This window comes from Hyalella azteca, unplaced genomic scaffold, assembly GCF_000764305.2.
Source record: "Hyalella azteca isolate HAZT.00-mixed unplaced genomic scaffold, Hazt_2.0.2 contig9115, whole genome shotgun sequence".
Taxonomy (NCBI): Eukaryota; Metazoa; Arthropoda; class Malacostraca; order Amphipoda; family Hyalellidae; genus Hyalella; species Hyalella azteca.
This window is the reverse complement of record NW_025939192.1, coordinates 176,709-192,822: the sequence shown is the minus strand read 5'-3', so window position 1 is coordinate 192,822 and position 16,114 is coordinate 176,709. Positions and strand designations below refer to the sequence as shown.

The 16,114-nt window shown below is 35.8% G+C and overlaps 1 protein-coding gene across 2 annotated transcripts; it reads right to left on the bottom strand.

The window, feature by feature from the left end:
- Positions 1-1,300: 1,300 nt before the first annotated feature.
- On the bottom strand, positions 1,301-12,106 carry LOC108673074 (trimethyllysine dioxygenase, mitochondrial). Of its 2 annotated transcripts, XM_018160855.2 has the most exons (10): positions 11,912-12,106; positions 11,236-11,264; positions 10,541-10,816; positions 9,874-10,007; positions 9,284-9,367; positions 6,198-6,373; positions 5,825-5,951; positions 5,268-5,365; positions 2,038-2,171; positions 1,301-1,482 (listed from the first exon to the last, which is right to left on the bottom strand). In XM_018160855.2, the coding sequence occupies exons 1-10, from the start codon at positions 12,061-12,063 to the stop codon at positions 1,337-1,339; spliced, it is 1,356 nt and encodes a 451-aa protein (XP_018016344.1). In that variant the 5' UTR covers positions 12,064-12,106; the 3' UTR covers positions 1,301-1,336. The 2 variants fall into 2 exon arrangements, with proteins under 2 accessions (XP_018016344.1, XP_018016351.1); XM_018160862.2 differs by lacking the exon at positions 11,236-11,264.
- Positions 12,107-16,114: the final 4,008 nt, after the last annotated feature.

The window sequence follows — 16,114 nt, the reverse complement described above, 5'->3', positions numbered from 1 at the left end:
AAAAAAATTTTAAAAACGTAAAAATGTTTGTCATGTTTTCGAGTTTAACTCAAGTGAAATTCACATATGAATTTTCGGATCACATTTGAGTGAACATCAAAATTTATACACTTAAAGAAATGCAGGGTGTCCAAAAAGTGACACACTTTCTGCACATTGATCTAATACATTTTTTTAAAGGCTAAAAAGTGTCAGGATGACCCTCACAAGGGCATAAATTGCTCAACTTTTAGAATAAATTATCCTCATTTATTTCAGTGCAGGTAGATTTAGGAAGAGAGAGTCAATTTACGCAACTAAAATTACATGATTTGCCATGATTTGATTACATGATTTGATGATGCTATTCTTGAATTAAAAGAAGCATATAACAATTATGTGTTCTACAAACCAATAATGAAATAAACAAGTACTTTCTCGAAAGTTCCGCTTTATGAAGTCTGGCAAAGGATAACCGATTTTTGTACTCATTTAAAGGGAACTCAAATCTTCATAAATGAGTATAGAAAATAATGTTCACGTTCCAACAAATGCGACAATTAAAAAGTAACATAACTAGTAATGAGTAACATAATCAGTACTGAGCTAATAATGAATAATATAATTAGTAATTTGTAAGATAATGAGTAATGAACTAATAATAAGTAACGCAAGTTGTAATGAGAAACATAGTTAGTAATGAACTAATAAGTAACATAATAAGTAATAAACTAATAATGAGCAACATAATTAAAAATGAACTAATAAGTAACATAATTAAAAATGAACTAATAAGTAACATATTGAGTACAATTTTAAGCACAATGGTGGCTGGTGTGTGGCAACAGTAGCAAACTAGTGGCAACTGCACTAAACATTTATCAAAAACTCGGCTATTACAATAATAAAAGTAATAATGCTTTTAAGAATAACAATAGTTGCAGCTATATTTGTGATAACAATAACAGTTGAAAGTTTACGACACATTATTTTGATTGAATATTAGCAATAATATAGAAATGCACTGCACCACATATCATAGTCATCACACATCACTGCATCACTTTGAGCTGCACCACACATCACTTCATCACATTGAGCTGCACCACACATCACTTCATCACATTGAGCTGCACCACACATCACTTCATCACATTGAGCTGCACCACACATCACTTCATCACATTGAGCTGCACCACACATCACTTCATCACATTGAGCTGCACCACACATCACTTCATCACATTGAGCTGCACCACACATCACTTCATCACATTGAGNGTACGCAGTGTGCTGATGTAGTCATCACTTCATCACATTGAGCTGCATCACAGTACGCAGTGTGCTGATGTAGTCATCACTTCATCACATTGAGCTGCATCACAGTACGCAGTGTGCTGATGTAGTCATCGTTGCTGATGTAGCAGCCGAGGAAGCAGCGGGGCCCTGAGAACGCCGCCCTGCCGTGCAGCACACGCCAGTTGTCCACGAACAAAACGCTACCTAAAAACAAATAACTTTAATTTTTGTTTGATCTTCCTGCAAACAATTAACTTTAATTCGTGTTTGATTTCATCAGTAATTAATAATTTGTTGCTGCAGGGCCACTGAAAAGGAATGTGGCCACGGTAACAAGTGGTCAGAAAGACAAATGAGAAATAGAAAAACCCGGATTAGACGATGTTGGAAGTCTATTCATCATGATGAATTTAAATGCTTAAAACAACAAAAAAAGTTTTTTCTTCTTTAAAAAAATCAATGCCAACCATAACCCGCACCTAACAAGTGATAAACAATGATTCATCAGGACGAATTTTGATTTAAAATGGCGTTAAACAAATTTTGAAGGATAAATAACATAGAAATATGAATGTTAAGTATGAATAAAAGATGTGACCTGTCTGGGCATTAAAACAAGTTTTTGAATGTTAAATAACATGGAAATATGAATGTTAAGTATGAATAAAGGTTAACTAACATAGAAATATGAATGTTAAGTATGAATAAAGGTTAACTAACATGGAAATATGAATGTTAAGTATAAATAAAAGATATAACCTGGCTGGAGCTTGAGCCAGACGCCGGCATCTTGGTCGGTGACGACGGAGGCGAGCGTCTGCAGGTGGCGGTAGTATTGCTCCACGGCGCCCACGCTCAGGGTGCTCAGGGGGGCGCGATCATACAGGTTGTATCTGAACACAAATTACATCATTACGCTCAAACTGAGAAAAATTAATGGTTAATATTGCCCACAAGATGGTATTCTCAAAATAGTGGTTCATATTACAATCATGGTGCTCAAAGCAGGGTTGGCAATGATTAAATCATGTGATTAAATGACTTGATTTTTTATAAAAAAACATGATTTATTTATTTTTTAGATTTTTTTAATTTTTTCATATATTTAAATATATTGAGTGGCAGTCTTTAATTTATATTGAAGTATTGTTATTCATGGTTTAGTATAAATGTACTTTGAATGACAAATTGGTATATAAACTGGTTGCCTTTAGTGTGTATTAGGTTCCAATAAATGGAATGTTTTTGGTACAAAGGCATCAAGTGTTCAATACATTGTACGTAGCTAGCAGCTTAGCTAATTCATACAAGGCTATAAGTAGTCTTCAACTATTTGACTATTTGTTATATATCGATTACAATATACAATTTAAATGTGTTAGTTAGCTTATACAGGGTGGGGCAGAACTGATTGAACAGTTTTGAGGCGAAATTAAAGAGTAATGGAGGTACATAAAGAAGAAAGTTGATTTTCCTCAAGAGCATAACATACCATGTAAAATACTTATGTTTTGAAAACAATATCAGGAAGATGGGATTTGTTAACTGTATCACACTGTTGGAGTTGTTCTCGGAAGTTTCCTACAGCACGTTCACACATATGGCGAGGTATGGCCATAACCACTGCTGCAATAATCCGTCCCCTTAGCTGTGGTAGGGTGTGAGGGCGACTTCTGAACCCCTTTCTTTTAGATGTCCCCAAAGAAAGAAATCGTAAATGCTCAAATCAGGTGACCTCGCAGGCCACTGTAAATCGCCCCTCAGAGACACCAGACCTACGGGAAACATACGATTCAAAACATGGAGTGACATTCGAGCTGTGTGAGCTGTAGCCCCATCTGCTGGAACCACACGTCTTTCAATGCTTCATTTTCAACAATGTTTTCCATCATGGGCTGCAAGAAATTTTGCAACATTGCAGCATAGCGATCAGAATTCACTGTTACGGTTACTCCCTACTTTGAGAACGACTCCAAAAATGTGTTGCTGCTAACAGCCCCCATCTTCCAGATATTGTTTTCAAAACATAAGTTTTCTAAATGGTATGTTATGCTAACCTCTAGGAAAATAAACTTTTTTCTTTATGTACCTCCATTACTCTTTTATTTTACCTCAAAACTGCTCAATCGGTTCCGCCCCACCCTGTATATTGAGAGGTTGAGATTGTATTGACCTTTTAGGCAATTAGAAAGATTTTCCACCCTAATACGAGTATTCTAATTAAAATATTTAATTTCAATCTTTAAATATGTGAATTTAAAACTAGAAACAAAACAATTACAATTAAAAGACTAAATGTAAAATAATTAAATGCAGCAAATGGATATAAAATATTTGAATTGTGCACATGTTCATTTCAAAGAGTGTTAGCTTTTCTCATAACTTGAGTCTTGTTTCAAGTCGTATGAGGTTTGTTGGGTTATCGTTCAGTTTATGTTTAGTATTGGCTTATTGGTCTGAATTAAATGGGAACAGTGCAGTCAGTCACTCATTCACTACTAGTCAGTGTGTTTAGAGGGTAGAGTCTGGTAGATTTATAGGACATAAAACTAGTAGATCTATTGATAGTGCTGTGCACTGTGCTATCAGCTACCTATCTGTTATGTGACTCTTCAATGTTTAGAAGATCTGCATTCCTGAAGTGTTTTTGTATATTGAAGCCAGTTAAATGGTCAATATTTAGCTCATTACCTTGCTCCATACAAACTTTACAAAGCTAATGAATAGACTTATCAATAATTGTTTACCCAAAAATCCCTAAGTGGTAAACACCACCTTGGCCTGTTGGCCATTATTGAAGGCAATAAGTGCCCTTTTTAGCCATCCATTATGATCCATATACTGTTATTGTTAGTAGGCTAATTGCAACATAAAAAATAACACTTCAAAAATACAAAAAAGCTGACAGAAATAAAAAATCAAATAAACAAAAAAATCATGAAAAAAAAATTATTGATTTTTTATCTTTTTGATTTTTAAAAAAATAATAAAAAAATTCACCAACCCTGATCTGAACACAATATACATCAATAAGGTTGTATCTGAACACAAATACCATCAATAAGGTTGTCATCAATAAAGTGCACTCCGAAAAATTAATGTCTAATATTGTCCATAAGATGGAATTCTCCAAGATGGTAATCTCGAAACGGTGGTTCATATCACCTCAGGGAGCTCAAAGGGGCGCGATCATACAGGTTGTATCTGAACACAAATTACATCATTAAAATTAAACTCAGATGAATTAATGGTCAACATTGTCCGCAAGATGGTTGATATCTTTGAAAGGATGGTTCATATCACGCTTAGGGAGCTCAAAGTCGCGCGATCATAAATGTTGTATCTGAACACAAATACCATCAAAGGTTTTATCTGAACACAAATTATACCAATAAAGTGAGACTAAATCGCGGAATTTGTCCAGAAAAAAATGACCGTCTGGCAACTCTGCTTAAAAACAGTACAAAAATGAAATAATAGTACTAGATAAAGCAATCGAAGTCTGTAAGAGAACAGAATTACATCATACAGGTTGTATCTGAACACAAATACCATCAATAAAGTTAAACTCAGAAAAATGAATGGTTAATATTGTCCAGAAGATGGAATTCTTGAAACGGTGGTTCATATCACAATCATGGTGCTCAAAGTCGCGCGATCATAAAGGTTATGTAGTATATAGGTAGTATTTTAATGCCATCACATCGATAAATACTAATAAATTGAACTATTTTCTATACACCGTGAGAGCATTTCATACGAGTCGCACTGTTGCTATAAATATAATCTAGTGTTTCTAGGACTAAACTTCTGAACTGAATTTTGTGAACTGACGATGGAGCTGGACTCCGAAACGTTTTCTCTTATAAAGATATGGCGAATTTTTGTGGTATTGCTTTTGCTTTTAAATTCCTGGTTAACTTCAGATTTAAGCAAACAAGTGATTTTAATCTAAAAAAACATAAGTAAGATTTTTAATTGATTAGTACCTGAATTGCTGGAAGGCTCCGGTGACAGGATGGTGAATGAAGGTTTTGAGTAGAGCGTATTGCTGCTGACCGTCTCCTATATACTGGCCAGGAATGGCCTGTAATCACATCAATCACATATTATTCATTCACATATTATTCACATATTATTCACACACACATATATTCACATATTCACACACATCACATATTATTTCATCAACGAAGTTCAGCAAGAACTTTTTACGCGGCGTCACTACCATCATCAGTCAAAGATATTATGACATAATAAATAAATTATATTCTACTGACATACTAATTAAATCGAAAAGGACAAAACAAAACAAAATATAATGTAAACAAATTCACCAATCACAGACACAAAATTTTGTCTATACCTACGTTGACAAGAGTGATTTGTGATAATTTAAAATTAAGATAAAATATTAATTAACATCATTTAAGATAGGAAATAATAATTAACATCACATAAAGTAACAAATAATGATTAACATCATATAAGATAACAAATATTAATCAACATCATATAAGATAAGAAATATTAATGAATATCATACATGTGTGGAGAAGAAGTCATAAGCATCAGGATGTTTGGTCTGCATGACTTGTGCGACTCTGAGGCCATCCACTAGCAGCGTCTCCCCGCCCTCTGGCGCTGCCTCCACCATATGGAACACTTGTACGCTGCACACACAAATACTTAATAATACATACAATACAATAATACATACAATACAATAATACATTACTCACCGCGGCGCCTGTGTGAAGTAAGTGCCGTCTGTGTGGGCCTGTGTGAAGTACTCACCGCGGCGCCTGTGTGAAGTAAGTGCCGTCTGTGTAAGTGCCTGTGTAAAGTAAGTGCTGTCTGTGTGAAGTACTCACCGCGGCGCCTGTGTGAATTAAGTGCCGTCTGTGTGAAGTACTCACCGCGGCGCCTGTGTGAAGTAAGTGCCGTCTGTATGGGCCCCCAGGGCCACCCTCGTATACGCAGCGTCAGCTCTCTCGCCATTAGCCCGCACTACCCACGTGTCCCCGTAGAAGGTCTTCAGAGTTGGGCCGATGTGGTTACTCACTGCGATGGTCGAGTCCAAGTCCGGACTCACCTTTAAATGAGATTTTTTAAGACTCACATGAGATTTTTTTAAGACACCCATGACTTTTTTTAAGACACCCAGGAGTTTTTTTAAGACACCCAGGAGTTTTTTTAAGACACTCAGGAGTTTTTTTAAGACTCCCATGAGATTTTTTAAGACTCCTGTGAGATTTTTAAAACTTCCATATTTTTTAAGACACCCATGAGATTTTTCGAGACTCACAAGAGATTTTTTAAGGCTCTCGTGAGATTTTTTAACACTCCATGAGATTTTGTAAGACTCATGAAAAATTTTCCGAGACTCCCACGAGATTTTTTGAAGACTCTCATGAGATTTTTTTAAGACTCTCGTGAGATTTTTTAAGACTCCCATGAGATTTTTCAAGACTCCCATGAGATTTTTTTTAAACTTCCATATTTTTACGACACCCATGAGGTTTTTTGAGACTTGCACAAGATTTATTTAAGACTCCCATGAGGTTTTTTAAGACTCCCACAAAATTTTCTAAGACTCCCAGGAGATTTTTTAAGACTCCCATGAGATTTTTCAAGACTCCCATGAAATTTTTTAAGACTCCCATGAAATATTTTTAAGACTCCCACGAGATTTTTTTAAGACTCCCATGAGATAGTGTAAAACTTCCATATTTTTTAAGACTCCTGTGAGATTTTTTTAAGACTACCAAGAGATTTTTCAAGACTCCCATGAGGTTTTTTAAAAACTCCCATGAGATTTTTTAAAACTTCCATATTTTCTATGACACCTGAGATTTTTTAACACTCTGTGAGATTTTGTAAGACATGATATTTTTTAAGATTCCCATGAATTTTTTTTAAATTCACAAGAAATTCATTAAGACTACCATGAGATTTCTTAAGACTCCCATCAGATTTTTCAAGACTCCCATGAAATTATTCAAGGCTTATGAGATTTTTAAGACTCTCGTGAGATTTTTAAGACTCCATGAACTTTTTAATACTCCTATCAGATATAAGTGAGATTTTTCAAGACTCATGAGATTTTTGAGACTCACATTGTTATGGTGAGAGTTTAAGTGCACCGTGAGTAATAACTTAACCCCTCTTCTAGCAAATGGGAGGGGCCACAACAACAAGAAATATTGCATATTGTGGAAGGGCTAATGCTTGTCTAAATTTATGCTCTGAAAACTGTAAGGTTTTAAATTTTATTTAGAAACAATAACAAATGAATGAGGTCGGCACAGATTTACAAAATGAATGAAAACTAAGATTCTCAACAGGCAAGATAAAATCTAAAAACCACTAATGAAGAGGAGAGTACAGGCTGGGTTAAGGTGGACTTAACATTACGGTACTGTGACAGCTGAAAAATACATGAGACTAATAAAATAGTAAATGATAGTATATTACTTGAAAATCAGAGATTGAAAGGATTAATTTGTAATTAAGCCTCCACACTAGAGTAAATGCAAATGACTTATCAGTTAACCTTAACAAAACAAGCAGAGGACATAGTCATAATTAAATGGAACCCATGTCTTATGAAGCAATTTAAGTAAAACCAAAGGACCTAAAGCCTAAAGAGTTTGCAAGCTGAATAGGTACATTTAAACAATGCAATGACAGATAATTAAGTAGGTAAGTATAGCTGACCAGTTGTTTAAAATAGAAACCACAAGAAAATACAGTATTGACCATAGTAAAACATGAACCAATTCCTTATTTACAGAAAACACAAGTAAATTAACATGCAGACCAAAAATAAACATACAAGAGTGAACACCCACTAACCAGCATGGCTAAGCACAAGTGGACAGGACTGTCAGACCGCTCTGTTACACAGCTGAGTGTCATATTCATTAGCCTCAGCTTTATAGTTAATGAATATCTGTAACAGAGACTGAAACAGAAGAGGAAAAAGACATTGCGGTGAGGTAAAGGCAAGGCCGGAGGCAAATAACATGGATAAATAAGCACAGATAGGCTGTGCTGCACAAGCCACAAAAGCTCCCCGGTAACAACATGACATTTTTTCGAGGTTCCCACAAGATTTTTTAAGACTAATGTGAGATTTTTCATGACTCCCATGCAATTTATTAAGACTCTTAAGATATTTTTCAAGACTTCATCTACTACGGAACTTTATTTACAAATACAGTAACCATTATTGCAGTTCGTATCTGAAGGCCTGGTATTGCATCACATATTCACTTTCAAATCAGAATTTGTATGACTTAATTTTTAATATGCTGACCATGGTCAATGCTATTTGTATCAAATGTACTGGAACTGAAGTTAAATATAAATAAAACGATTCTAAGGGCAGCTTGGCATAAGGTTTTGTGTACACAATGGATGGTTTCATTGAGAATATTGCTGTGGCTAAGCTTTCAAAAGAATTATTGTGATGCAACTTGTTTGAAAAATTTCATATATAGCAAAATATTCTTGGGATTTTATTGTTTCAGGCTATTATTTCAGAAAGCAAATAATTGTCAAAAGCAAGTTAATTGTTGAATAGCTTGAAAATCAGTTACCTATGGCGTTATTTGGGGTGCCAAAAGTTTAGTTCTTCCAAAATGATCACATTAAGGATTAGATCGTTTGAAATATTATAGCAGAAGACAAGATCTCAATGAAAAAATGTAACGTGACATGAATTCCAGAACCTTCATAATAAGGATAAGTTTATATTGAAATATTATAGCAGAAGGCAAGATCTCAATGATGTGGCATGTGTTCTTGAACCTTAACAATAAGGATAAGTTTATATAAAATAATATAGCAGAAGGCAATAGGTATCTCAATGACAAATATGATGTGGCATGTGTTCTTGAACCTTAATAATAAGGATAAGTTTGTATAAAATATTATAGCAGAAGACAAGATATCAATGATAAGATGATGAGTGTAACAAGGCATTCATCACCCAACCCACCTCGGTTATGAGAGCTACGCCGTACTGTTCCAAGAGCGTAAAGACCTTACGCAGACCTGGGCCTGATATGGTACTCTCGGGCACCTGCACACTTGACTGATAAGTATATACCTAAAGCAAACTATAACAAAAGCCGATCTAAATGATGATGGCCAATTGTGAAAAATAATAGTGAGCAACTGACCAGCCAGAGTCATACAATAAAAAACAGTGCATTTTTGTTATAAAGTACTATCATGTACACCAATCCAAGAATTATTCATTAAAGACTCATATTCATTAAGAATCATGTAGGTATAAAAAAAACACTCGTTATCCAGTAATAAGGACTTTCGTTAAATGGCGTAATATACCTATTATATTAATTAAAGTATTTGATAGACAATACATCAGAATGATATGCAATGACACTTGAGGCAGTTGAGATGCCATGTAGTACTGACTAGGCTCAACACAAATAAATATTTTAGAAGGTTAACTTTATATTCTTATATAAATAGCAATCAATAATTTGCGCTACTATTTTTATAGTTTATGCGTTAGGTAATGAAGTGTTGGTAAAGATACAAATATAATACTTATTAACTAACAGAAATTTGGTGGAGAGGTGGGAATGTCTTGGCGCTCCAGGCAACACGCGTGTCCCTGGCATGGGAGGTGTGGCCCCCGTGGCTGTGGTGCCACAGGAACTGCAGCGTGTAGCGTGACTCATGGCCGTCTGGCCCTGAGTAGAGTGAGTGGCAGGAGTGAGTAGGGGGAGTGGCAGGAGTGAGTAGGGGGAGTGGCAGGAGTGAGTAGAGTGAGTGGCAGGAGTGAGTAGAGTGAGTGGCAGGAGGCAGGAGTGAGTAGAGTGAGTTGCAGGAGTGAGTAGAGTGAGTGGCAGGAATGAGTAGGGTGAGTGGCAGGAGTGAGTAGGGTGAGTGGCAGGAGTGAGTAGAGTGAGTGGCAGGAGTGAGGTGAGTGGCTAGAGTGAGTGGCAGGAGTGAAGTGAGTATAGTGAGTAGCATGAGCGAGTAAGTAACATGAGCAAGTAAGTAGCATGAGCAAGTAAGAAGCTTGATTGAGCGAGTAGTGTGATTGAGCAAGTAGTGTGAGTGAGTGTGTGGCACTTAAGTCCTAGTCACTATATACAAATTATTTAACTAAAGTATGCAGTTGGATGAAGGTAATATGTCTGGCCAATAAAATAATATCCCTCTGGCAGAAAAGCTACCTAATATGTTCTGATGGTCAAAGACTTGCTAACAAGTAACTTACAAGTAAGATGAAGTTCATCTTGAAGAAGTGCAATTTTGGAAGGCCTGATATTTAGAGGCATGGTGGCCACATCAAAATTGCACTGAAAAGTTTTTGGGTCATAGCACTGAGCACAGCGGCAGTGGTCACGGAGCCACACGTGGGGAATGTGCAGAGAGTTTGGCCAGTTCTTTGCACGCACTTCAATCCGACTGCCATGATCATGAACTGATGCTACTACTGGAGTAATTCCCACTGATTGACTTTCAAGGGAACTTGAGAATTTTCTCAAACTTCCTGCAATTGATAATATTTATTGAAAAAATGGGCAATTATGGTATCAAATCTGAGATGCAAGCCATAGAAGCAAACCAGAGATTTTTTAGAATCAGTTCATTTTTAATTTCCTCATCTATTCAACATTTTAATCAATTTTGTATGTAGGATAATGCTGATATCCAAAATACTTACTGGTTTACTTATAGAACTCAAAAATGAACTTGAGGAAGAGCAACAAAAAATGTTTTCCTTTGCCACTATGATGCATGGATAGCTAGTGTTGATAACTTGCCTGATAATGCATTAACACACATTAAAGCTAAAAGAATAGAAATTAGTCAAAGTCATCATGTAAATTGCAACAATATATTTTCAAAAATAGTTAATTTAAGAATTTATTCAAGATCAAGTTAGGGAAGATAGATAACAATACTTACCATAGTAAAAGAAAGAAGCAGGAGGAAAACTGAAAAATAATGAAAAATAAATGTAAATTGAAGAAAAATAACAAACAAAGAATAATTTTTAAAAATTTATAATAAAGACAAAAATAGATGAACAAATATGTAAAATACACATAAATAATCAAGAATAATTGAAACAAGTCATCTAAATGACCTACGCAACATGTTTTTTAAGTCAGTACCATTTTGCAATTTAAAAAAGATATGCAAAGATATCGCAATAATTTTATTTTTACATGAAAGCCTGTAGCTTAATTAATTTTTTACATAATTTCCGTGAATATTGAGGCACTTGTCATAACGTGACACCAGTTTTTGAACACCCTCCTGATAAATCTGTCACCTGACTTGTCAGCAAGGTTATGACAAGTGCCTCAATATTCACAGAAATTATGTAGAAAAGTAGAATAAGCTACAGGCTTTCATGTAAAAAATAAAATTATTGCAATATCTTTGCATGTCTTTTTTAATTCCAAAATGGTACTAACTTAAAAAACATGCTTCATATAATTAAATGATGGCAAGAGAGGTAAACAAGATCAAGGACTGAAAATATTGATACTACCAGTATTCAAAACAATCAGAAAAATCATCATTAGTAAAAGTCGAATAATTATTAGACAATCTTAAACACTAATCATTAACTGACCACTGGTTGTTGGCATGAAGTGAAGACATAGTGGGCGGACAGTTGAAATAATTTCTGCTAGTGAGGCTCCATGAGATGGTCGGCAAAGCAACCTTCCTGCTGATTACACAGGGAAGTATTGCTGCGCATTTCTCTATGGCAGCAATTAACATTTTTATCAAAATAAATTCAAAAGCAGATATTTAAAAATATGGAAAAATTTAATTGAACATTTATTTTCAAAAGAGCCGGATTATTTCTTCTGAAAATTTTAGTTAATTCAATTGAAGTAAAGTTAGGTGCAAAAATAAACACAAGTCACATATTGAAAGCAAAACATTTTTCATTTCATGGTGATAGGACACTTCATATGGGTACTTATTATTTCCAGATGGTAACAGAAACAAGCTTGATGGCCTTTCTAGACCTACCTATTGTCAATATCACATAAATTACCAGTTTGCAGCTACTGCCTAACTTAACTTGCTGTTTGTCAATAAAAATTGAATAATATGGGTCAGATTTATGATTTGTCAGGTTTGAATGCCACATTATAACTCAAATGCTTTTTCAACATCCCTATTGCACTAGAATGTTTTGCCTCAGTTTTGAAGTTTTGCTTCACCATAGATTGCTTCTCTTGGAGGCCTGCAGTAGCAACATAAGTGCTGTGACAAAATTGCAAAGTTAGTGACAATAATAGGTAGAAGTTTCTGATACTTTGGTATTTGGAGTTCTGTAAACATGAGATAATTTAGCATAAGTCTCAAGTCATAATTTTTCCATTTACTCAACTAAACTACCGTCAACCGGGGCTACTCAGGACAGATTTGAATGATTAGTTTTAAATAACAGTTAATAACTTCTTATGATGAAACATTTCATAAACAAGTTTAGTCTCATTTTATAGCTGATTGGCAGGGCTATCAAATGGCGTTGTCAAAAAAATTCCATATGCTATTCGTAAGGTGCCAGACGCAAAATAGAGATTGTCCCGAGTAGCCTCGTCGGTTGGGGCTACTCGGGACAACGGGAATAAAACTTCATTTCAAAACATTTGAAGCATGCAGAACGTACTCATCCATTACTAACAGTACTCTGAAGTCCTCCTCTTTCATTTTAGATGATGTAGAGGTAGAATAAATGACATTTTCTGTGATTTTTACTTGTTTTTCCTTTATTGATATGATATTGCCATATACATTAATTACCGTATTCTTGATGTGACATTATCGTATTATTGATGTGATATTACCGTATCCATGAACATGCCATTGAGCATTTACAACAACCTTGTCCATTGCAAGCTTCATATCAGCAGCCTTATAACATTTTTTTCCTATCTGTAAGCTTACAGGAAGGCTTGTAATTTCACATCATTTTAATTGGGACTTCCAGTGGTCATTAACTTTGCGTGGTCATTAACTTCACGTGATCATTAACTTCGCGTGGTCATTAACTTCGCGTGGTCATTAACTTCCCGTGATCATTAACTTCGCTTGATCATTAACTTCGCGTGATCATTAACGTCGCGTGATCATTAACTTCCCGTGATCATTAACTTCGTGATCATTAACTTCACGTGATCATTAACTTACCATGACCATTAACTTCACGTGATCATTAACTTCCCGTGATCATTAACTTCGCGTGATCATTAACTTCACGTGATCATTAACTTACCATGACCATTAACTTCACGTGATCATTAACTTCGCGTGATCATTAACTTCACGTGATCATTAACTTCCCGTGATCATTAACTTCACGTGGTCATTAACTTCCCGTGATCATTAACCTCACATGGTATTTAACTTCGCGTGATCATTAACTTCCCGTGATCATTAACTTCACGTGGTCATTAACTTCGCGTGATAATTAACTTCAGGTGGTATTTAACTTCCCGTGATCATTAACTTTGCGTGATCATTAACTTCGAGTGATCATCAACTTCCTGAAAGGAATGTTTTAGTGACAACCAGCCTATCTTTTGGATAAATAAATCATAGTTTAGGTCAATTACTTTTCATTCTATAATGCCTGGTGCACAATTCTATACATGACATGCAATGCACAATTTTAAGATGACTGATGATGCACTAATTTTTCGATAAGTGAAATTTTTTGCTGAGCAAGGAAAATGTGATCAATATTCTTTGTTTTTAATCAATTTTTTTCGTAATTGAAGCCTTTGCTAACTGAGGTTCTACCCTTAATGCGTTTTTGGGGGTGTCCCAAATAGCCCCGGGGGGGTGTCCCGAGTAGCCCCGCCGTGCGGAAATGGCTGCCATTTCTTTTTGGAATTAGATAGGCAAATTCTGTCAATTACGTTTTCAAGCCGACACCTGGGAGCAACTTTTATGTAAGTAAAAATTTTTAATACGGCGAATATTTTTTTTGCTACATACCTTAGCAGTTGTAACTTTACAAAACATAGTTTTTCACCATTTTTTTCAGGAATTTTTCAAAGCAAGTAAATGTAGTATTTTTCTACTTCCTTTATACTAGATAGGAAAAATAGTTACGTTTACGCCACTATTTTTAGTTTTGCAATATTCCAATTAGTTTTGCTACTACAACAGTTTTACGCCGTGTCATAGGCCTGTCCCGAGTAGCCCTGCCTGTCCCGAGTAGCCCCGCCTGTCCCGAGTAGCCCCGGTTGACGGTAATAAATATTCTATTCAATGCGCAGTATTACGGGGGGGGGCAAGATAATTATGGTATGATTACCATAGTTTACAATTAGAAATGTTGATTTAGAATTAGAAATATTGAAAATAAGTGTGTTTATAATAACTCTGCATTTAATAGCAACAAAAATTAGTACCAGGAGACTGAGGTGAGCACTGCCCATAGCTGCGTGAGATTATTGCTATTAAAAGATTATTTCTTCCTTCATATGTAATGGTGGGAGGTTAGGGTGGTCACATGGAAATAGTCAAGCACTGATACAGTGATACTGTGCCACTACATGATCTCAACTCCACTTTCTACAAGAACACATATAACAAACTTGTAATCATTATCACAAGACTAAAGCTTGTAAGTTTGCACTATAATACTGTGATTTAATAGTTTCGTTTTAAATTTGGTCAAGAACGATGCTCATTTGACAAATTTAGTGGTGGTGGCAGGTTGAAGGTGATTTGCCTAATTCATGCGCGAGAGACCTGCAATGAAAATTTAGGGGCTGACAATGGGTAGATCTGTTTCAAATGCTATGGGTCAAGTGACTAGAGTAAATGTAATATTAAAGGTTCCGGTCCTTATTGCACCAGTAATATATGGTGGCTCTCAGATAATCTATTACATTTTCCAGCTCTCAAAATTACAGAATCACCAGGTTCTCTGCCACAGATCATGCAGATGATGAACCTTTTATTCGACACAAGTTTGGCAGTTGGGTTGTCTGACTCCGTCCGTGTTCTGTCGCTTGTCAGAGTTTGGACAGTGGTCAGAGCAGTTTTTGGTGCTCAGCTGTGCTCCCATACTTAACTTTCTTCGTCTGATGATGGAACTCCTGGCAATGCGCCGCCTTGACTGAGCATTTTCCTGAGAGCTTAACCTTTTTCCTGGTCTCTTGACCCTTGTATGGCTTCCCAAGTTCCCCAGGCCTGGGGCTGCAGGCATTGTCAATAGGTATGTGCACAAATCACATGCAGACCAATGGAACAAAACAACCAAGTAGCAGACAGACAGCTTTTGTTTCAGCCCACAGGAGGCACTTATTTTGAAAAATCTACCCAACTGACAGCTTAATTTGAGTGGCTTGTGTTTGGAAATGATCAAAAAAACTTGATTTATGTATGATGAGGCCATTTTGTTTTTTGAGAAATTTCTGTTCTCTACTTCACTACGGTCAGGTTACCGGTTCCAGTGGTATATATAACCTGGATGTTAATTGATAAATTGATCAGTCTAAGATCTATAAATCAATAGTAGAAAATCTGAGGGGTTTTGGGTTCCGTTTTGAACTTATGATTATCTGAATAACATATTAATATACATTGATTGGCCAGGGAAGGATAAAGCAAGATGTGTATCTTGGAGTAAATACATACTACAGATAGGTTTACAGGATACAGTAGGTAGAAGTTACACAATACCGGCACAGTATGTGCAGGAGTTTTGGAGATAGAGTATTTAGTATTACGATACTCGGACACTGCAACTGCCGAACTGCGTGTTGTGATGAGTGCCAGAGTCCAAGACTTTGGAGATAGA